Genomic DNA, 24,472 nt, shown 5'->3' with positions numbered 1-24,472 from the left:
GTAGCTCTGACAGACATGGCTCTGCTGTGGATTGGCCATCATCCTGCAAACCAAAAGGTCAGCGACTCAATTGCACATGCTTGGGTTGCAGGTCAGGTCCTTGATTGGGAACATGCAAGAAGCAACCAATCAATGTTTCTCTGGCACATGAATGTCTCTCTCCCTCTCTTCCCCTCTCTCTAAAAATTAAAAAACAATATCAACCCTCCAGTGGATTCTAAAATTGCTAATGCTCACAGCACAGTGGTTCAATCCTCCCTTTAACAGTAATTTTTAAAATTCTTTCTACAGTCAATTCCAGGCCTACCACCTAGACAGGCACAATTCAATAACCGAAAATTCCCAGGGGCGGCTGTGATTGACAGATAAAACTATTGGTCCAAATCACTCTCACTTTACAGATTACCAAAATAAGGACAAGAGAGAAACCCCCTCACTCACTCAGCAACTTCACTGACAACACTCAGAGCAATGGAGATGAAAGAAATAATACTCTTCTGGTAACTAAAGTCTCCTTTATTTTCTATTATACTATTAGTTTTACTGTTTTTACACACCAGAACTGTGAAATGCTTAAGCTTTAGATTAAGTAAAAAAGGGATCTCAGTACAGAAAATACATTAAATAAATGAAAGCAAAGACCAAAGATCTGGGGAGAACTGGGAGGGCAAGACAAGCCTTCGCCGAGAGTGTCTGGAAACACCCAAGGAGCTACTCTTTTGAGCCACAGTCTCTCAGCTCCCAGAAACCATATTAAATAAGTACAACAGCCCAGGAAGAACAGTAAAGTTTAATGTTTTAGAAGATAAGCAAATGTAGACACATTTTGTACTGCAAAGTGCTAATTTAAATAGATCCATTAAATAGAATATTTAAAATCATTAATAGTTATTGGTTACTCTACCCAAATTAATGTTACACAAATATTGCTATCATTTTAAATCTCTATGAGTAAGTTTCAATACTTATAAACTCAAAATAGTTTCTTAAACTTTATATTTACAGAAAACCCACTATGATATCACATGCTGATCACATGAAATACCTTTATAATAGAAATAGTTTTCAAATGTTAACAAGGTGCTATGGTTCTAAAATAGGCCACTCTCAAAGAGTCTAATAATTACGGATTATCATAGTAACTACATAAATATAATAAACAGAACAGTTATACACATAAGCCATACTTGAAGCTCAGGTAGTTGGGAGTATGAGCTCACTGGACATCTACTTCCAATGCTTCGACAATGTGTGCAGCAGAAGGACGATCTCTAGGATCTTCATTAGTGCATACAGAGAAGAGCTCAATTACTTTCTGGTATGTTTCATCCAGTTCTTCCATATTAATAGCTGGCCTAGTTCCCAAAGCCGCATAGTACGCTTCGTCATCGAAGTCACTTTCATCAAAAGTTTTATCTGCTCATGAAGGAGTGTGAAACAAATAACGTCACTTTAAATCATGGACTTATCAACTGCTCAAACTCACCCTTTTGAAACAAGAATTTATCATCCAATATGCTTTTCATTATTATAACCACAGTCTCTTCAATTGTCTGGCCATGGTGCAGATTAGCTACTGTCATGAATTTAATCTGTGATCATCAGCCCCTTACTAGGACAGCTTTCTAATCTCAGGCCAGGGAAGTTTTTAAAGTAACTTTTTGCTTCTCTGGATTTTCTCAGTTTATCTCCCTGTTCTGAATTAATCTATATCTCAATTGTATAAAATTAAACCAAGATGGTACCAAATTAGTCATCAGTACTAATATAATCTATACCTCATGCCACTGAATCGCTTTGCTCGTTTTAAAACTAACTTAATAGAAAAACAAAATTTTATAAACTAATCTTACTTCAAACCAAACACATTGGGATTTACATTAAAAATATATAGTTATACCGTCATCATCATCGTCCAAAAGAGTAATGTGTGGAATAGACAAAGTCATCATTTCCCACAGAGTAAGGCCAAAGGCAAATATGTCCGCCTTGTCCGTGATAATGCCATTCTCCTCCAAAGCCTCCTTGGGTTTCCAAGGCTCAGTGCCAATATAGCAAGCCTCCGGGCCAGTTACTGAAACAAGTAAAATGCAGGTGAAATTGTCTCAAGGGCAACACTAGAAATCACCAAGAAAGGCAAGCAAACCACTCCCCTTACCCCACCCCACTCCCCCAAAAATAATAATAAAGGGCAAATGATTTGACATGTAATTTAAAAGTTATTAAATATAGCCAGTAAACATGAAAAGAATACACTCAACTCATTAATAAGAATTACTTTTTCCCTATCAGACTGATATTCAGAAAGCTGGATAGCTGGCAAGGGTGTACATAAACAGCAATTCTCTTAGAAAGTGCTAAGAGTATAAACAGATTGTGGATGTCAAGAGTACAGACTCTGGAGCTAGATTGTCTTGCCCAGTTCAAAGACATTTGCAAGCTGTGTGACCGTAAGCAGACAGACCATTTAATCCCTGTGCCTGCTTCTTCAGTTTTCACACTATGCTACTCCTTATTATTGACTGAGTGAAGGGCCATTCCTATGTGTCTGTTATTGCAAACTCAGGGAAAAGGGAAAGGGTCTAGTCACATACTGGCTTCTGCCCAGGAATGACACAGATCCACTCACATTTCCATTTAAATTTCAGTCAACTTTTCAATTTCAATGAAAAGGCCAGCTAAAATGCTGGTTGGGACTGGATGGAATCTGCAGATCAGTTTGGGAAGAATTAACATCGTACACAGTATTGAACCTGCCAATCCCCAGTCATGATCTTTCTCCATTTACTTACACCCCATTCAGTTCTCTTAGTGATGTTTTATGGTGTTCTGTACCTGGTTGGCTTTTTTTGTTAGATTTATTCTTAAATATTTTATGCTTTTTGGTACTATATATATAGAAATATAACAAATCACTTATTAGTTCTAGTAGTACTTTTTTTTAAAGATTTTTTAAATTTATTTATATTTATTTTTAGAGAGGGAAGGGAGGGAGATAGAGAGAGAGAGAAACATCAATGTGAGGTTGCTGGGGGTTATGGCCTGCAACCCAGGAATGTACCCTGGCTGGGAATCGAACCTGGGACACTTTGGTTCGCAGCCCGCGCTCAATCCACTGAGCTACGCCAGCCAGGGTAGTAGTTCTTTTAGAGATTGAGATTTTCTATGTAAACAATCACATCAACTGTAAACATGAACAGTTTCATTTCCTTTCCAATCCTGATGGCTTTTATTTTTTTCTTGCTTTCACGAGGACCACAGGACAGCGCTGATCCCCGCCGACCAGAGCAGGCATGCTGCCTTCGTCCTCCACTGAAGTGCAGTGTTGCCCGCAGGCTTCCCTGCAGATACCCCTTCTGAAGTTAAGTTCCCTCCTCTATTTAGCAAGTTTTTTTTAAATCACGAGTGGAAGATGGATTTTGTCAAGTGATTTTTCTGCATCTAGTGAGATGACTATGTAGTTTTCAAGTCTGTTAATATGGTAAATTGTGTTGACTACTGAATGTTAACTTGACTTTCCTGGGATAAAACCTAGTTGGTCAGATATAATATCCTTTAGGCTGGTCTCAGAACAAATTAGGCAGTGGTCCCCACTCCTCTACTTTCTGTGGGGAAAAAACCCAAACTGTAAAAACCAGTGCCATTTCTTCCTTGGATGTTTGACAGAAATTAACAGTGAAAAGCAGTCCAGGTTTTGGGTTTTCTATGGGGGAATGTTTCTTTCACATAGGGCTATTGGATTTCCTATTTCTTTCTGTATCAATTTTAGTAAATTGTATTTTTCAAGGAAATTGTCCTTTTCATCTAAGTCGTCAAATCTGTTGGCACAGAGCTATCTGTGACAATCTACAGATCTTTAAATATGTGCAAAAGCTGTGGCAATTACCTCTCATTCCTAATATTGTGATTTGTGGTCTTTTTTTCTTGAGCAACCCAACTAAGACTCAATTACAAGTATTTTAAATTCCCAAAACATTTGGGTTCCTTTGTTTCCAACTGTATTATAATACATATATATATATATATATATATATATATATATATATATCACTGAGGACAATGAATGTCAACCACTAAGCTATTTCCAGTTTTTGTAATCTCAGGTTTTCTTTTATAACCTAATATATACAGTCAATTTTAATAAATAGTCTAATGCAGAGATTGACCATATTACCTACTCAATCTTCTACATCTCAGTTTTATCTACTTAATATATGAATGGTTGAGAAAATTATGCTAAATATCTTATTTTTCTTTTCAACAAATTCTTTTATTTTCTAAGTTTCAAATTCGTAGCAGTTATTTAGCCTGAGGGTTCATGACTATTTATTTTGACTTTTTAATTCAACTTGTAGACATTAACTTTCACTAGAAATTAAGGTGTACATATGTTCTAAACAACATTCAAATAAAGAGGAAAATTAAAGTGTTATGTATTAAATAGCTGAAAGCAAAAGCTTTCTTTTTAAGACTGTCTTTAGGCTCTCACTAAGAACGTACCTTAAATTCCCTAGGAAGAGAACGTGGAGCATTTATAATAGAGTGAGAAGGAGTGGGGGCGGGGGGAACAGGGAGCAAAGAGCAGAAGGCTGGCCTCCACTTGCGCCCCTCTGCTACTTCCACTCCAGGGTCCTCTCCTTCTCCCAAACCTTGTCACTGCACTGGTACCAAATAAATTCCTGTATGAAATTTATTAAAGTTTTATTTTCTGTTCCCAGATCTTCTACCACTTAAAAACCCCAATCTAGGTTAGAAACAGTTCAAGTTATCTTCAGTTAAAATGTATATTAATAAGAAAACAATAATTTATATTGTGTGTACAGCAAGAGAGGGAGCTGGAAGCTGAGAGAAACAGGAGAAATACTTTTTATTCTGCACTTTTTTAAATTTCTGAAGAATGTGAACTTATCTATTTAAATATATAATTAGAAATTTTAAAATTATATAAAAACAAATTAAAAAATTAGAATACTGACCTGTCATATTTTCATCCAGTGGTAGTGAGACTCCTACATCACAGATTTTAATTGTTTCAAAATCACCTTTAATGACCACATTTGAAGACTTTATATCTCCATGAAGCAATTTCTTATCTTGGTGCAGATACTAAAATAGTAAAAAATTTAACATATCTGAGCAAAAATAAAAGTATATATATTTATGCATGTATAAATAAAATGGCCTTCAAACAAACAGAGTTTGAACTCCCCAAACAACAGGATTACACTTGTCCATCACCTCAAATCATTTGAAGCTCGAGAAGGAAACATCCCATGCCGGTCTGCCATACTGACCAGAAAACTAAAAGGACTTGTTTGAGATGGATGTCTACTTAAAGATAAGCTTTTTATTTACAAGCCCAGCTTACATACTTTTATATCAAAAGACGCTACAGCAAATATCAGAATATACTGCAACTTTACTTGAGGCTGGAAATTTTCAGGACTAGTTTTGAACCCTTCACACTGAGGCGCACGTTCTTCAAACAAACAGGTAATGTAAAACAGGAGGTGACTCGGGGCTTCACATGACTCACAACAACAAGACACAGAAATAGAATCTAAGACTGTATTTTGTTTTATACATTAACCCTTTCTTAGAATTGCTAATGATATTCATCCATAATAAAAAATATCCTACAAAACAGCTATTTGTTCATTCATCAGCATTTGAGCATCTGCTGTGACTGGGTCTGAAAATGATGCAGAGACAGTTCTTGGAACATAACCTGAAACACTCACTGTGCTTAATTTAAATGTTGCCTACAAAGAGAATATGCTTGAATAGATTTATAACATAATTTATTAATTCCACATATTTTTAATTATTTATTAAGTAATTTAAATGGCTGATTTAACTTGTCCTATCCACTGAAGATTTTCTATACACGTATTAAAATATATACATATTTAGAAATATTGCCATTTTCCAGTTTCACGTTTCATGAATCAATTTTATTTCCACTCTAACGTGGAACTTTGACATCAGTAACATCACATGGTCTGCTCTGAATCATTCAACAGTTTTCTGGGAACAACGGAACTTCTGTTTAAGGTAGTTAGGGTATAAAATTCTTTTTATTTCTAACACTGTGTCCATCCAAAGGCACAATAATTTATTTGCATGGAAGTAAGAGCTTTTTTTCATTTGACTTGTAGATGACTACTCTTGATGCTCAAAACTTATCCCACAGAGCAATCTTTAAGACACTTGTTTACATCAATAGGGGCGTAGGCTACATCCTCAGGCATAATCAGTAACTGTATATTAAATTTAATCCTTTTTTAACTAAATCTAACATGTGATCTTCTATAAGCAAAACTACCTGACTTGGGCTATTTCAGGCTACTCGCAAAGGCCTCAAACCAATCAACCTTGTTGATCAAGAAAATTGTGCAGTTTGCAATATAAAGGATTCCATAAGGCAACTTTCACTTAAGGCAACCCCTTTTTGTGGGGTGGTAGGGGGGAATCCTACCATGTAATTAGGTATTCAAGTATTTAGCTTATTAGTGTTCCATGAAAGTCATATAAAATATAATGGCATAGTTACCTTTAACCCTCTTGCCATGTTCAAAGCAACTTTTAAAATTATGGCTGCTGGAAAAGGACCTTGGCTGTCTTTATTTCGTTCTTCTATTAAGTCATTTAGAGACTTTTCACCCCCGTATTCCATAGCCAGACACAGACTACCATCACTGGCTTCAGTGAAAGCACGATAACCTTTAAGAAACATAACATTTTCTTACTAGAATAGAGAAGAACAACAGTTCTTATGTTTTACATAAAGCTGTGACTGAAAATGGATCTGGATTAACACTGACAAATATACAATGAAACAGTTATTATTTACAAAACTAATTCAATAGATCTAACTTAAAATGCCATCAGTGCTTGCAAATAAATAATTTTGAAATATTTTATGCTTTCCTAAATATAATGGTTCACAAGCCCTCCTTATATTAAAAATGCAAACAGGGAAATTATCCAAATGAAGATCACTTTATATTCCCAAATCCTCCATAGAACCAGCATGACTATCTATTTCCATGAAGTATTAAGTTTATACTTAAGCATCTAAGAATATTATATAATTTTTATTTTAGAATGTTCACATTAATTTGATTCTTACCAAACTCTACCACCATCCTCTTCACTTTTATTACTGAAACTGGTTAAGAAATTACACAAACTTTTTCTGATAAATAGAGTAATAAATCACAAACTGCTACCAAATAAATTTAAACTTACCTATAATGTTTGGATGATGAAGGCTTTTCAAAATCTTAGCTTCATCAGTTAGCCTCTTTTGATACATAGTTTGATAATGACCATTACATTTAGAATTAATCTTTTTCACAGCCCAAGGAGAGTAAGACAAGCCTCTTGGAGATCTTAAAAAAATAATCATAATGTATAAAGATTAATAACTATACATTTCAAATGACTAACAAGAACTGCCAAATTTTGAAAAGGACTTGATAATGATTTGTTTTTTAAGAATATTTACAAATTTTATACTATCAACATCTCTGCTACATTTCCTTTTCAACTGAGATAAATAGCTGACATATCTATTGATTACAAGAATAGTCTGAATATCTATTGCTGGAAGGAAGGAGATAAAAAGAGAAGAAAAAGATGGAATGTTATAAATTTTAAACTTCAAGATTACTCTTTTTAAATTTTTCTATTAAAGCATATCACACTACCAAGTACTTATCAAACATTTAACTATAGGTACCAGAGACAAGTTCTAGAATACTAAAGTAATAAACACTAATCTCTAAGAAACTACTTATTTGTTTAAAGATTTTATTTTTTTAGAGTGGGGAAGGGAGGGAGAAAGACAGAGAGAAACATCAATGTGTGGTTGCCTCTCACATACCCCCTTCTGGGGACCTGGCCTGAAACCCGGCATGCGCCCTGAGTGGGAATCGAACCGGCAACCCTTTGGTTCACAGGCTGGCACTCAATCCACTGAGCCAGACCAGTCAGGACCCTAAGAAAAAAACTTAAAGAAGAGACATACAAGAAATACTTGGCACATATGTAATCATCCAAACAGCAGACTGTTCTTCACCAACGAATATTGTGCCTTGCCACTAACTAATCCATCTTACACCTTTCCCTGCGTACTCAAAGACAAGAGTTAAAGCAATAATAATAAAGATACAAATAAGAAAAATGTAAGTTGTCTATTTTCTAGGAAGACTGGCCATCTTAATATTTAAAGTGTAAATGTTTTACCTAATAAACAGGTATAACAAAGTTGGAGAGAAGTTTACCTGACAAGGTAGCCATTTATTTAAGAGGACAGCGAATTATGAAAGCAAAGTGTACAAAAGTTAGTAAACAGCCTCAAAAGTTAAAGTCAATCTATAAGAACCTAACAGAATGAACCAAAAATCTGTTTAGCTTTGTATTACCTCATAAGCATAGCTCCATGATTGCAGGACCTTTTTTAAAAATAAAAAATGAAAAATAAAAAAACACGGCCCTGGCTAGTATAGCTCAGTGGATTGAACATGGGCTGTGAACCAAAGGGTTGCCAGTTTGATTCCCAGTCAGGGCACATGCCTGGGTTGTGGGCCAGCTCCCCAGTTGGGGCGGATGAGAGACAACCACACACTGATATTTCTCTCCCTTTCTCCCTCCTTTCCCCTAACAATAAATAAATGAAATCTTAAAAAAACCACACATACATGTACTCAAAGGATCACTAGATTTCTTAATAGATATACATCTGTCATCTACAGACTTATCTAAACTATTCTTACACCTCCAGTTTTAGATAACAACAGTATTTGGAGATAACCTCTATCGTGTCATTTTATTTAAAAGAATTTTTTTTCAATTATCAAGGGGTACCCATATGCCTTGACTGTTTAGAATCAACAGTGATCAAGTACATCTTCACCTTTTCCATAACATATCCTAGTCTACAGAACGACAAAAAACACATTTATGAAATCTGAATAAAATACTTTGCCAAACTAGAAGTTAGGTTACTGAAAAGGCTAATAAAGCAGACAGATTACTGAACGGATTGCACAAGGAAAAAAGCAAAATGAGGTAAAAATAATATTACAATAAAAAATAGAGACATTACTAGGCAGATAGATTTAAAAATATAAGTGAATAAATACTAAAATTTTTAGCCAATAAATTTAAAAGACAAAATGGTCAAATTCTTAGAAAAATCTAAGAAAACTGATGAAGGAAGGAATTTAATCAAGAGTTTAAAATCTTCCCACAAGAAATACAAAGCCTTCATAACTTTCCAAGTGAGTTTACTAAACTTTCAAGGAACCTATCATTCAACCTGTTCCAAGGAACAGAAAGGAAGTGAGCTAAGAGTCTAGTATAACCTTAATTTAAAAAAACAGACAGACACAGCAGTAAAAGGAAAATCACAGGCCAGTTTCAGTTCTATCACAGATGCAAAAATTCTAAATATAGCAAACTGTATCTATCAGTTTATTTTAAAATAATACATCAAAAACTATTATAGTATATTGAGTTTAATCTAGGGATACAAACTTGATTTAACACTAAAATTATACTTTCAGAAACATTTGCTTAAAATACACATAAAATTTTGAGCCCTCTCAAGCCTCACTAAAATAAAAGCAAAGGGGTATTTTAAGACATATACCCACCAACAAGGATGGGAATAATAAGCAAGCGATAATAGCAACCCACTTTTGGGGAAGCTGGAAGGCAGATGATAGTAAATGACTTAACAGGCCCAGTGAACTTCTTGAAAGTTATTCCAAAAGCGGGTGGATTCCTCCCTAGACGCCTCCCTGATTCCGCATCATCAGGCAGCTGCTCATTCCCTATCCGCCTTGCTTTTCAAGGCTGAAGACTAACTTTGAAAGGGGCTAAAGCAGAGGGTCTTTAGCTTGAGGTTTAGTGGCAAAGCTGAATCCCTGTGAACCATACAGGAACAGAGTAATTCATGACCCGCCAAATGAGAATTCTGGCCCAGAAGAACAAAAAAGGTCATTCAAGGATGAGGGTAAAATGAAAACATTTTCAGAATGCAAATTATCAAAAATGTAGCTCCTTGTATACCTTTTTAGAGGGAGCTACTAGATACCCTCAAACAAAACAAGATATAAACCACGAAACAGTAAGACATGAGACACAGGGAAACAGAGGACCCAGGTTACCAGAGAAGCAAAGGAGACAGACCTCCGGGTCGCCAGGAGGGAGGGCAAGTCCTGGGCTGACGGGGACACGTTATGAGGAGAGGAAGGCTCAGGTGGGGACTGCTGTTTTTCAATTATCAGCCACAGGAAGCTTTCTGATTAAGTTACACACCGTATATCTTTGTTAACAATATACTTTACATTTAAAGACATTTTTCCTTAAAAAAAAAAGAAAGAGAGAGAGAGAGAGAGACTAGCCATAAACCTATGAGAATTTATTTTTTAAAATAACTTAGACAAGAGTTTTTAGGCACACACAAAAAAGTTCAAACACAAAGGGGTGTTTAAACTGAACAAATGCTTCAAGAATACCCACTTCCATCATGTTGCCATGTTACTCTCAATTCAACAGCTTTTTATTAAAGAAAGCATTTCTATCTACCACAGAAACAGTATAAACCTAAAAACATGCTGTGTTGGTCAGGTTCCCCTTCCCTTCCTTTACAAGCCGAGGAAAAATTATAAGATGAATTACTGCTCCTTTAATAATCCATCAGGAGAAAGCTAGGTGAAAAGTATTGCAGGCTGATAAAGTTATAAAAGGCTCTAAGACTGGAATATAGCAGTCAGAGAGGATCAGGAACATGTCTCAAATCTAAGTATTTGAATATGCATACTCCTTTGTCTCCAAGTACAGGGGAACTACAGTTTCACTCAAAAAGGTTTATCTCAAATCCTCTACTCACCTTTTCATAAGGTAGACGTTTACCCCTGTGCCGTAGCCAAGCTTCTGCATAAACGGGGAGGCAGGGATACTTATACACGGAGTTGAACACAATGCTAAATGCCAGAAAGAAATAAAAAATAAGTACTTGAAAAAACTTCTACAAATGCATCCTAACATTTGCAACATACTATTGTTAGGAGTATTAATTGGCATCATCTTTTGGAGAGCAATCCTAATTGCTCTAATTCGGCCTAATTAGGACACTCTGCATCCTAATTTTAAATGGAGACCCCTTGACAAAGTCTACTTTTGGAGCTCTGTCTTACAGTGACACTGAAGTACTAGTCAGAAAATAGCTTGCTTTTATATGACCCACAAATTAAAAATTGTTTTTTAATGGATTGAAAAAAATAGGTAAAAGCCCTGGCTGGTGTGGATTGGTGGACTGAGTACCAGCCTACAAACCAAAGGGTCGCTGGTTCGATTCCCAGTCAAGGAACATGCCTGGGATGCGGGCTGGGTTCCTGCCTGGGGGGCATGTGAGAGGCAAACACACATTGATGTTTCTCTCCCTCTCTCTCTCTTAAAAAAAAAAAAAAGGTAAAAAGGAATATTCAATAGTGCCCCTATGTGGCCCACAAAGCCTAAACTATTTATTATCTGGCCCTTTACAAAGAGTTTGCTGATGCCTACAGTACAGCATGTGCCCAAAGATGACCTACACACACGTGTGTGGAAGCATATATATTTGAATATCAGGATTCACTTTTGTGGCTGTAGAAACAAACAAAAAAATCCTAAGTAATCATCATTAGTCATAATTATATCTATATTACAGATCATTATACAGTCATAAAAAATGAGACAGAGGAGCCCTAGTTTTGCTAATGAATAACTAACTGCTCCTGGAATTTCCACTAGAAAACTTGACAAAACATAACATCTTTATACACCGGACAATAGGCAGAGAAGGACTGTGATCTTGGAGAGAAGGAAACAAGTGAGGTGAGCCCTGTCACTGCTCTTACTGCTTAAAGGCAGTTTCCAGGCCACGGCACAAAGAAACACAGCTCAGACATCTTGTCAAATGAAGGAGACAGACCAGAGGTCAGGAAGATCTACTTGGCTAGAATTTATGGAGCACAGAACTAAAGAGGGAGCCACAAAATAGGAGAGAAAGCTCCAGAGGTCTGAAAAGAGGTCTTCATTTAAGCATTGAAGTACTTTCTGACACGGGATGGACATGACTCCCTAGCACGGGGGAGACCACCAAACCCCAGCAGTAGGCTGGCTCATTATGGAGATCACACAGTCCAGGAGTAGTCGCTGCCAGCCGGAGCGCGGTCACTCGCTAACACACAGGGCACTGAGTGAGGTCCTCTAAAGGGCCATGACTCAGTACTTAGCGCAGCTAAATTTTAGCCCAAGGGAAAAGGTTAGAACAAAGCCTAAAAGACAAGCCTCAAAAGAAACAAGTGAATGTACAGAAAACGTAACTGCAGATGGAGCACGACAAAAATCACACACCCTTCAAAAGAATTTAAGAAGTTTAGCACTCAACAATGTAAAATGTCTCCCTACCAATAAAAAAAATTACCAGGTATGAAAGAAGCAAAAAAATATGCCCCACTCCAGGAGAAAAGTCAACAGAAACATACCATAAAATGACAGTGATGTAGAAGTAACAGGTAAAAGCCTTAAGATATAAATCTTTAAAAACATTCTCAAAAATGTAAAGGAAAATGTGACCATAACAAGTTAAGACAGAGAAGTAAAAAAAAATCGTAATGGTACTTTAAACAGTGGAAAAATACAAGGGATAAGGATAACATCGTCATAGAGCAAAAGATCACAAAAATTTTAGGACAAAGCAACAAAAAGTACCAAAAATGAAGCACAGAGAAAATATTAGAAAAAAAATAAGGAAATCACCATTTGCTGTGGGACAATAGAAAAATAACAGATTCGAATCCAACCACAGAGAATTACATTGAGTGTAAATGGTCTAAACATGTTTTCCAAGAGGACTTTCTGCTATGATGAACAGGTTCTACTCCTGCTACCCAGTGCCGCTGCACTAGCCACACGTGGTTACTGAGCACTTGAAATGTGGCTAGTACAACTGAGAAACAATTTGTAACTATATTTAGTTTTAATTCATTTCAACCTAAGCTTAAGTCACCACATGTGGGCAGTGGCTACACAGTCTAATTAAAGGCAGAAGTTGCCCAAATAGATAAAACAAGACATAAGCACATGCTGTATAATAAACCTTAAGTTTATTAAGGTTTAAATACAAAGACACAAATAGATTAAAAGCAAAGAGTGGTAAAACATAATATTCAAACATGAATCAAACTGCAGTGGCTCAATTAGTATCACATAAAGCGAACTTCAAAGAGAGAGTATAATACCAGATAAAGAAAAACAATTCATAACAGTAAAGGGGTAAATTCATCAAAGAAATAACCTTCCTGAATGTACACATACATAATAACAAGCTTCAAAATACGCACAGCAACAAGGGATAGAACTGAAAGAAAAAAACAGACAAACCCACAGCTGCAGCTGGAGACACACCTCTCTCAGCAACAGACCAGACGGAAGACGGGCCGGGATACAGGAGACCCGCACAAGACGGCACAGACCGTCCACCAGACCCACCCAGCTGTGTTTACGGAGCACTGCGCCCGGCAACCGCAGGAAATACCTTTTCAAGTGCATGAAACAGTCACCAAGATAGATAAACCGAGCACATCTGACTGACCAAGGAAGAAAACATAAAATATCAGTACCAGAAATCAAAAAAGAGGTATTACCACAGATCCTGCTGACATTAGAAAGGCAATAAGAGTATATCATAAATAACTTTATGACAATAAATTTGACAACTTAGCGGTAACAGACAAATTCCCTGAAAACACACTAACAAAGCTCACACAACAAGAAATCACTTGAACAAACTGGTATCTATTAACCGTCAAGTCACAGTTCAGTCTTCCTACTACGACAGCTCCAGGACCACATGGCTGTACTGGTGAATTCTACCAGGTAGAGAGAAATACTATCAATTCTACCCATACCTCTTCAGGAAAAAGAAACGGTTCCCATCTTACTTGATGAATACACAATACCCTGATACCAAAACTAGACAGACATTACAAAACAAAAACAAAAACAAAAACCCAGCTACAGTCAAATATCCCTCATGAACACAGAAAATACTAGCAAACTGAATCAAGCAATATATAAAATACATCATGATTAAATTTGCTTTACCCCAGGAATGAAAGGTTGGTTTAACATTTGAAAATTAACATAATTTATTTTAACATATCTACAGACTGAAAAAAAAATCCCAATAGATTCTGAAAAAACTCTGGACAAAGTCCAACTCACATTCATGAAGATAATAATCAGGAATTAGAGAAAAGTTCCTGATTATCAACCTGGTAAAGGGCACCTGTGAAAACCGGGGACTGGGAGGGGCCCCAGCTGCAGGCAGAAGGGGAATCTGGGAAATCCCTGTACTCTCCACTCAATGTCACTCTGACTCTAACTACTCTAAAAATAGCCTACTAGAAAAAAACAAACAAAAGCCCTACATCTAATATAATATTGTACTTCATGTGAACAAGGCAAGGAGATCTACTCACACCTCTCCTATTAAAAAATATGCTGGAACCAGTGCCATCAGGAATGAAAAGGGAAATGAAATAATACATATGAGGAAATAGAAGTAAAACTGTCTTTATCTACACATTACCAATTATGTACAAAGGACAATATCCTCAGTGATCTAGAAAAAAGCTCCTAGAGGAAGTGAGCTTAGCATGTTTGCAGCATACCAGGTCAATACACAAAAATCTACCTATTACAAATGAGTGACAAGATTTTCTCCTTGTTATCATCAAGAAATTTTATAATGGTAACCATTTTTGTGTATAGGTGAGGTAAGGGTTGATTTGCATACCAATACCCAATTGTTTTTGTTAAGAAGATTGTCCTTTGAATTACCTTAAAAATTTGTTTCCCTTACAAGAACAATGCCTACTTGAGAGGATGAAAACATAAGGAGTTCCTTAATGGTTCAAGGTAAGTTGATTCTTCACTAGACAGAACCTCCAAATCTGTTACAATGTCAAAAAAATTAGCTTACAGATAACCATATCCTGGCCTATAAAATAAATCTAATTTGTTAAGATCAATGTTATAAAGAGGACTTACTCTAAAAACTGTGTATGATAAAACATCAAACTACAATAATAAGACAGTTCTAATAGCTATAACAATAAAAGTTTCTATATCTTACCAGATTTTCTTTTTTCAGATAATTTGCTAGGTGTCTTGAAATTACTGACTTCTTCCATCGTAATAATCACTCTAGGACCTACCACAAAAATAAATGGAAAGTTACAGTGCAAGTAATAAAGAATACAACACTTATTCGTGAAAAAAATACTATCATTCACTTTATCATATAAACATAAAATCTGAGAACTGAAAATGACCATGGCAAATATTTAGTCCAATTTTACTTACAATAAGAAAACTGAAACCCAGAGGTATAATTACCTACCCAAGACCATACTGTTAGTAATTGGGATTTTTTGTGTCTTAATTAAAAATACATGCGCTTGGTTAAAAAAAAAAATCACCTGGTACAAAAAGGTAAAGTCTCCTCCTTGCACTTCCTGGAAAGAGTTAACAGGTCTTTTATACCCTTGAAAGAGACTGTCTATACAAGCAGCATTAGTCACAACAGCCAAAAAAGGAAACAGAAATATCCACCAGATGATGACAAAATATTATTCAACAAAATACACATTCTATACAATTATTATTCAGTCATAAAAAGGAGTAAAAGAATAAACTTCTGGTATATACAATAATATAAACAAACCTTGAAAACATTATGCTAGGTGGAAGTGGCCAGACACAAGAAGCCACGTATTTCATTCCATTGACATGAAATGTCCAGAATGGGCCAGTCCGGACAGAAAACAGATCGGCAGCTGCCAGGGGCTGGGGGAAAAGGAGGAGGTGCAGTAGCAGCCAGTGGGTGTGGGGCTTCTTTTTGGGGTGATGAAAATGTTCTAAATTAGGTAGTGGTTTAATATATTCAAATCTAGACTTGAATATTTTACTGCATTATATACTTTCAAAGGTATGCTATGTGAACTGTATCTCAATAAGCTATTATAAAAGTTGTCTATGCAAATAAAATGCACATATTGCACATAACATGCAAGCTTTTCATTTCTTCTGTAGCATAGTTCTTAATTTACAAAAATATTTTTTGCTTTTATGTTTTTAAAAAAGTTAGGTTTAACACTGAGTTATTTATTGTAAAGCAAGTTGTTCTGACATGTCTGTAAGCTCATTTGGTTCGTCTACGGAAAATGTGGAAGCAGAGAATGTTTTCTATAATTTTTATAGACCCCTTAATAAATACCATCTTTAAAAACTCTGGGCCAAGAACAAAGAAATCACCTCAAAGGCCCAGCTTTAATTTTCCAACAAGAAGTTTGTTCATTTGTTTTAAATGTAGCTACAATCACCAATGTCTTCAGATTTGCCTTAATTTAAAACAGAGGGTCCCCTTTTCATGAACTTCTAAGCCACCTTAGGACTAAAAAAATAGATACTACTGGCAAAGCTAACACGTAGATAATCAGTAGAAAAAAGGAAAAACAAAAGAACGAGAGAAAAAGATAACTGAGAAAAGAGAAACAAAATAGAGGGAAAATGCAGAATTTACAGAAAGGGAAAGTTCTGATCAGATTATTCCGAAGGTCCTTTACACTTGCACCCTCAGTAGGCTTCCTGGGGAGTAGAGGCACAGACTGTTCATTCCGTACCTAATCCCTAGCCCAGGAGTTTACAGAAGGCCGGTTGTTACAGTCCTTCCTCCACCTGCGCAGTCAGCTCACCTGAACATCAGAAGCAACATTAGTTGTGGAATGCAAAGCAGGGAACTGCTTCACGCTCCTTTCTCAACCTCCAACTGCCTCCATTCCCACCAGAAATCTTTCACCAGTTCTAGCCTCCCATAAGATTGTACCTGAGACTCACTGGGCTGAAACAATGAACTGTTTCAGGCGGCACAAGCCCCTGAGCCTGGAGCTGGTGCACAACTAAGATACACCTGCAGCCCGAGGTCTTGCCTGGGCCCCCGATATCAGTAACGCCATTTGTGCAATAAAACAATGGCAGACTTCCGGCCAACATGGAGGCGTAGGTAGACACACTGTGCCTCCTTGCACAACCAAAATGAGGACAGCGACCATTTAAAAACAAAAAACAACCAGAACTGACAGAAAATTGAACTGCGTGGAAGTCCGACAACCAAGGAGTTAAAGAAGACACACTCATCCAGACCATAAGAAGGGCAGAGACAGGTGCTCGGAGAGGATCACGCCAGGCGGTGGCTGGAGGACCAGGGCGAGCAAGGTTGCAGGGGCGGCTGGTGGAGCAGGCGATCCCACATTCGCCCTGAGATAAACCAGGAGGAACAACCGGGGAGCAAGTCAGACCTCGCAACCCAGGGCTCCAGTTCGGGGAAATAAAGCCTCAAACCTCTGATTAAAAACACCTGTAGGGGTTGAGGCAGCAGCAGGAGAAATTCCCACCCTCACAAGAGAATTCAGTGGAGAGACCCACAGAGTGCTAAAACATACACAAGCCCACCCACCTGGGAATCAGCACCAGAAGGGCCCAATTTGCTTGTAGGGAGCAGGGGAAGTGACTGAGAACCAGCAGAGAGAGGAGCAAGCGCCACCGTTCTCTCTTGGACCCCTCCCCGACAAACAGTGTCACAACTAAGCAACATGGGTTACCCCGCCCTGGTGAACACCTAAGGCTCTGCCCCTCATATGTAACAGGCACGCCAAGACAAAAAAAAATGGTCCAAACGAAAGAACAGATCAAAGCTCCATAAAAAATACAATTAAGCAACGAAGAGGTAGCCAACCCATCAGATGCACAGTTCAAAACACTGGTAATCAGGATGCTCACAGAATTGGTTGAATTTGGTAGATGAAAATCTACCAAAGGCAAATTAGATGAAAAAATGAAGCCTACACTAAGTGAAATAAAGAAAAATGTACAGGGAACCAATAGTGATGGGAAGGAAACTGGGACTCAAATCAACGGTGTGGACCAGAAGGAAGAAAGAAACAACCAAACAGAAAAGAATGAAGAAATAAGAATTCGAAAAAATGAGGAGAGGCTTAGGAACCTCCAGGTCTTCTTTAAATGTTCCAACATCTGAATTATAGGGGTACCAGAAGGAGAAGAGGAAGAGCAACAAGTGGAAAAGTTATCTGAACAAATAATAAAGGAGACTTCCCTAATCTGGCAAAGGAAATAGACTTCTAGGAAGTCCAGGAAGCTCAGAGAGTCCCAAAGAAGTTGGACCCAAGGAGGAACACACCAAGGCACATCATAATTCCATTAGCCAAGGTAAAAATGAAGGAGAGAATCCTAGAAGCAGCAAGAGATAAGGGGACAGTAACCTACAAAGGAGATCCCATCAGACTGTCAGCTGATTTCTCAAGATAACTTACAGGCAAGAAGGGGCCAGAAAGAAGTATTCCAAGTCATGAAAGGCAAGGACCTCCATCCAAGATTACTCTATTCAGCAAAGCTTTCATTTAGAATGGAAGGACAGATAAAGTGCTTCTCAGATAAGGTCAAGTTAAAAGAGTTCATCATCACCAAGCCCTTATTATATGAAATGTTAAAGGGATTTATCTAAGAAAAAGATAAAAAAATATGCACAGTAAAATGACAGCAAACTCATAATTATTAACCACACCTAAAACAAAAACAGAAGCAAACTAAGCAAACTAGAACAGGAAGAGAGCCACAGAAATGGAGATCACATGGAGGGTTAGCAACAGGGGAGGAGGAGAGAGGGGGAAAAGGTACAGAGAATAAGTAGCATAGATGGTAGGCAGAAAACAGATAGGGGGAAGGCAAGAATAGTATAGGAAATGCAGAAGCCAAAGAACTTATATGTACAACCCATGGACATGAACTAAAGGGGGGAATGTGGGGTGGAAGGGGGTGTGCAGCGCGGAGGGGAACGAAAGGGGGAAATGAGACAACTGTAACATTATAATCAATAAAATGTATTTGAAAACAAAACAATGGCAGCTTGCTAGACCGGGGGTTCCCCAAACGTGTCTAACCATCATATTCTCCTAGAGAGCTTCCGTTAAAAGTACAGAATGTCAAGCTTTGCTTAGAGAAAGGGCAATCTCTTTCATGAAATCCCCACCCTACCCGGTGATTCAGATGCGCACTCGAGTTGGGGTCGCAACGATGAACCCTAAGGCAATTCCCAGTTTAACGTCTTATTTCCAACGTCTTCAACTTTCCTTAAGAAAGCAAACACAAAGACCTGGGCCGGGGGTCGGGGGTGGAGGTGGGGGTAAGCGGGGTGTGTTTGTTCCCTGGACCCCGCACCGAGGCCGGCGCGCAGTCAGGGGCTGGAGAAAAGCTCCCCTTACTAGAGCCGCAGGTCGCCGCAGTCCGCCGCAGTCACACTCCGGATAGAAAGAGATCCGGCTGGCGAGAAGTCCAGGCCAAGAATGTCTTCAAATTGGTACCCAGTGTCCCCCAACAAGATCCCACGACCACTTCAGCGTCCCGCCAGAAAGCCGAAACACTCGCCAACAGTCGTTGACACTGAGATCCTTTTCACTTTCAAAAGCGCGCGCACGCCCAAGCTTGGGCAGCGAACTACGGGGTGGCGCGAAGGTCAAAACTGATCGTTTCGCCTTTCTTTTTGGTCTTTCTTCTTACCGATTCTATTTTATTATCAAATAGGGATTGTTTGAAGACAAATGAAAGGAAGAGAAGCGCAGGAAAGAACAAGCTTTTTTATAGCCGCTGTCAGCCCTTTAGAGGAACAATCTGGTTTAACAGAATGTGTCTATAGTTAAAGGTGAAATTCTTCCTCAATTACAAATACTCGACTAAGAATGTGTAATGATTATCATATAACTTTTTATTACAAATTTATGTGGCCTTGAAACATAACTAAAAATGCATTAGCCTAGAGTAGGAATCATGTTTGGCTTAGAAGAAAAATAGATACTTGGAAGTTCTGCTAACTTTAATTACCACACTCAGTTCAACATTTGTTCATTCATTCAACAAGCATTTATAGAGCACTTAGTATGTTCCAGGTGTGCATTGAATGCCACTGCATAGGAAATACTGTGTCATTTAATACAAGAGACACAACTGTGATTAAGTCACAGAACTCCCTCCTGCTTAGGAGGAGCTTAGACTCTGTGGGAGTGGGGGCAGTGGGGAGGGTGGGGGAAGTGCCTTAAGAAACACACACACACTTCACAGTACAAAAGGGACCTTGGTGTATGTTGCTGCGATCATATACCTCACTTTTAAAATGAGGAAACTATGGCACAGAGAGGTTAACTAATTTGCCTGAAGTCACAGAGCTAATAAATAGTACAGTCAGGATATGAACCCCTGTTGAGCTTAGACTTCCTCTTTAACAAATGTGCTCAAAGTCTCTTCCGTCTCACACACACACAGAGACAGGCAGGCACACACACACAGCCCTGTCCATGTACACAGCCTTCCCCTTTCTGGGCGCTGTCTCCGAGTACAGATGATCACAGTGTGCCTTCACTCTAGTCTCATTCTAATTTTTTTTTTGTGGAGGCATAACACAGACCTCACCACCTTATAAAAATATTTATAATTTTCTATACTTTTTATTAAGTCCTACATTTTTTACAAACTTTCTAGTTTCTATTTTTACTGGCTACTAAAATTCTATGTAAAGCCAGAAACTGAGAGCTGCTTAATTAACCAGCTTGTGAAAAGAAACTCTAAGGAGATGAGGATATTGACACAGGTGTGAGATGAGGCAGAAAATATTCACAAGAATGAAGACCCTTGGGTAAAAACATACTCATAACCATTCTGTTCCCCATCTTGTAACCATAAAAGTACCTCTAGAGATTATTCATAGAAACATCACAACTCCACAAGCTTAATGTTAGTGAAATGTGATCGTTAATCTCAAAATCTTGCATACCAGTTAACCGTCATGGGAAATAGCTTCCAACCTGAGTCAGTTATTTCTCTCAGTGTGTGAAGGGCCCGGATTCCTTGGCTTAAGCCCCAAACTCCATATTTCACTCTTGGCTGGCTGCACACCCAAGGAACATCTGCACCGTCACCTTGTTATGGCATAAACTCCAACTGCTCTTCCACTCAGGACTTCCCCTTTTAATTTTCAGGACTCTAGTTTGAAGAGGGAAAAAGAATATTAACATTTCTCCTCTTTTCTACTGCTGTTACATTTAAATTCTCTTTGAGGCCATATCTATGTTGCTGATTGGCTAGAAGAATGGTGAGAGCGTTTAGGGAAGAGGGAAAAAATTAACATTTCAAAATCTCATCTCGTTACAGTTGCATATCTAATCAACGAACTCGACACATCCATAGGGTGCTGCTTAGGCGTCCTGGAGCCTTTGGGTCCACAGCTGGGGCTGCCTGTGTACACCCCCCACCTCCCCCTCCGCCAACCGTGCTTCTCTTCTGCGTCTCAAGTTTAGTGAATGGAACCTCCATCTATTCCAGCACAGGAGCCAGGAGCTTCCCTTTCCTTCACCCAGCCAGAGTTCTTCCTCATGCATCTCTAAAATCCCTTTCCTCCTCCCCATCCCATCTTCCTCTGCTTTGGACAGTAAATTCTCACATTTCACTACTGATGACTTCCATAGCCTCCTGATTTGCCCCCCCTGCCCCTGGTCACTCCCCTCCTTCAGTGATTGCCACACTGCTGTCTGGTTACTCTCTCTGACGTGTAATCTGGTCAGGTCACTTCCCTGATGGAAATCCTTCAAGATTCCTCATTCACTTCAGGGGGGGAAATTCTTAGGGTTTGACCCTGTGTGTCTCTACTTTGGGTCCCTCCAGCTCCAAGTCTGGTCTCCAGTTACACTGAATTCATGGTAGCTCCCAGCACTCATGTTTTCTCATGTCTCCAGCACATGCACACATTTCCCTTGCAGGCAGCGAAGCCCTTGACCCTCTTTCTGCCTGGATTAGCATCTCCTCAACCTTCAGCACCAAGTCTGTGTGCTGAACTGTAAATGCATGAAAACTTTGTCCTTGTTGCCGTCAGGTAGTTTGCTGCCTGCCCCAGATCCTCTCTCTGACGCCTCCAGTCTAGGTTATTCCTCCACCAAGATCTTAGAATGCCTTCCCATTCTTCCTGTCCCAGCATACATCCCAGTGCCCTGGACTTTTCTCTCTACTTCCATCTCCCCTCTGGAGTGTCAGCTCTGTACCCTCCCCCACATGCCTAGGTGAGTGCTCAGGAATGTTTGGTGAATACATGAGTGGATGACAAGATGGATAAACATTATCGCCTATAGAATTCCATCCACCATTCCGTGACAAGGAATATGCCTGTTGGTCTGGGAAGTTGGTCTGAATTAACTTAATGTCTTAACAATGTTCCCTGAAACAATGTTTGCTGACTGCTGTGGACTGAATATTTGTGTCCCACCCCCACACTCATATACTGAAATCCTAACCCTGCACTGTGATGGTATTTGGAGGTGGGGGCCTTTGGCAAATAATTAGGTTTAGATGAGGTCATGAGGGTGGGGCCCTAGTCTAATGGGATTAGTGTCCTCATAAGAAGAGACACCAGAGATAGCACTGTCCCCACCCATCTCCCCCACCGCTGGGAGAAGTTGCCTATCTGCAAGCTAGGAAGAGAGCTCTCACTGGGGCCCAACCATGCCAACCCTGATCTTGGACTTCTAGCCCCCAGAATCGTGTTTCTGTTTAAGCCACTCTGTCTACAGTATTTTGTTATGGCAGCCTGAGCAGACTAAGTCACTGACCAGCTCTGAGAGTACTCAGCTCCAGCATAGGGGATGATGAAGAAAAGAATCACAAGGAAATTGAGGAGTTTTGGTTCCCATAAACCTCCTCATTCTTGTATTTGCCTGTTCCCTAATAACTTCTCGTTTGATGACTAAAAATGCATGATTCTCCAAACCAGACTGCAGTCCCTTGTCATTCAGTGGATTTGTCTAAAATATGAACTCATTGGTAATGCCACTACCCACTTCTCCCATACCAATTCTTCCAGTACCTCGGTCCCACAGTTGAGAGGAACTACCGATGCTGTTTGTGAGGGTCCGCAAGATACGGGAATGCTCTCTGTCATCTCGTTCCAGTGAGAGGGCTTCTGACATGCCAAGCAGCCCATTCCTCTTCATCCAGCTCTAGTTTACAGGACATGCTCCCTAATACTGGGACAAAATTGGACATATTACAAACTATGGCCTAACCATAATGTTTTAACTAATATTTTTGATGGGACTACTGTATGCCAGACACGGGCTACATACTGGGGAACCAATAGTGGGTAAGATAAAATATTTGCCCCCCTTTTTATAGAGTTTACCGTCTACTGGGGAAGGTAGAAGTTAAGTAATGAAAACACTGGTACATGGCAATCAAGGCTGTGGAGGCCGTATGCAGGCTGCTATGACAGAGAACGGCGGGGGTGTGTAGGGGGTGCTCCTCTCCTAGGGTAGTCAGAGAAGCTTTGTCTGAGGAGGTGATTCTACGCTGAAATTTCAGGCATCAGAAGAACTACTTGTTCAGGGGCAGCTAGTGGAAGAAGGGCCTTCCAAGCAGAGGGGAAGACAGGTGCAAAGACGTTGAAGTGTTTGGGGGAGAAGATAGGATGGCTGGGCATAGTGGGAAGCGGGCAAAAGTGGCCCAGAATGAGGTTGGAGAGTAGGTGTCCTCTTAGTGCAATAAGAAGCCATCAAAGAGTTTAAACCAGAGGATGACATGGTCTGATTTTTAATGTAGGGGTTCACTTTGGCTGGAACATAAGAACATAAAAAAAAACCTGTGTGCCTTTTCAACAAATGACGCTGGAGCAATTGGACATCCATAGGCAGAAGATGGAGGAGGAGGCTGAGGAGGGGGAGGGAGGAGGAGAAAAGAATCTTTACTTACACCTCACCTCATACAAAAATTAACTCAAAACATAACATCATCTTCATCTAGATATATACCTATATGAAATACACATATGTGCACCAAAGGACATGCACTTAATTGTTTATAGCTGCAGTGTCTGTAACAGCCAGACCGGCAAAGCACCCCAGTGCCCATCCAAGGCAGACAGGCTGCATGAATGGTGGTGTATTGATACAGCGGAATGCCACGCGGCACTGTCGCTGCCTGCACCGAGTGTGTTCACCTTGTGATGTTGGGCAAAGAAGCTAGACACAAAAATATCATACTGCATACTTCTATGTATAGAAAGCTCATAAACAGGCAAAACGAAACTGTAGTATTTAGGAGTGTGTGTTTAACTGGCAACATTTATTTTTAAACTCATCAAAGTGGTGACCCTGAAAATCAGGTTTGTTGCCCCTTAGGAGGGTGTGAGCAGGAAGAGACGGCGGGGGGGGGGGGGGGCGCCGGGGGGGGGCGAGGAGAGGACGGGCAGGGCCCCCGGGTGCTGGCAGTCTGGCTCTCAACCTGCGCGATGCTACACCAG

The 24,472-nt window shown here is 39.2% G+C and overlaps 1 protein-coding gene across 3 annotated transcripts; it reads right to left on the bottom strand.

The window, feature by feature from the left end:
* Positions 1–495: 495 nt before the first annotated feature.
* PBK (PDZ binding kinase) lies at positions 496–19,607 on the bottom strand. Of its 3 annotated transcripts, none has more exons than XM_028520079.2 (8): positions 19,401–19,607; positions 15,197–15,274; positions 10,904–10,997; positions 7,252–7,394; positions 6,554–6,723; positions 4,977–5,106; positions 1,901–2,074; positions 496–1,416 (listed from the first exon to the last, which is right to left on the bottom strand). In XM_028520079.2, the coding sequence occupies exons 2-8, from the start codon at positions 15,252–15,254 to the stop codon at positions 1,217–1,219; spliced, it is 969 nt and encodes a 322-aa protein (XP_028375880.1). In that variant the 5' UTR covers positions 15,255–15,274; positions 19,401–19,607; the 3' UTR covers positions 496–1,216. The 3 variants fall into 3 exon arrangements, with proteins under 3 accessions (XP_028375880.1, XP_028375877.1, XP_035887941.1); XM_028520076.2 differs by having other exon boundaries at positions 496–1,419; positions 19,401–19,594; XM_036032048.1 differs by lacking the exons at positions 15,197–15,274; positions 19,401–19,607 and adding an exon at positions 13,465–13,485 and having other exon boundaries at positions 496–1,419.
* Between the last annotated feature and the right edge of the window lie 4,865 nt (positions 19,608–24,472).

Source organism: Phyllostomus discolor, chromosome 8 (genome assembly GCF_004126475.2).
Source record: "Phyllostomus discolor isolate MPI-MPIP mPhyDis1 chromosome 8, mPhyDis1.pri.v3, whole genome shotgun sequence".
In the NCBI taxonomy this organism is placed as follows: Eukaryota; Metazoa; Chordata; class Mammalia; order Chiroptera; family Phyllostomidae; genus Phyllostomus; species Phyllostomus discolor.
Note: the sequence above shows the minus strand (reverse complement) of the source record. Positions and strands in the feature narration are given on the sequence as shown.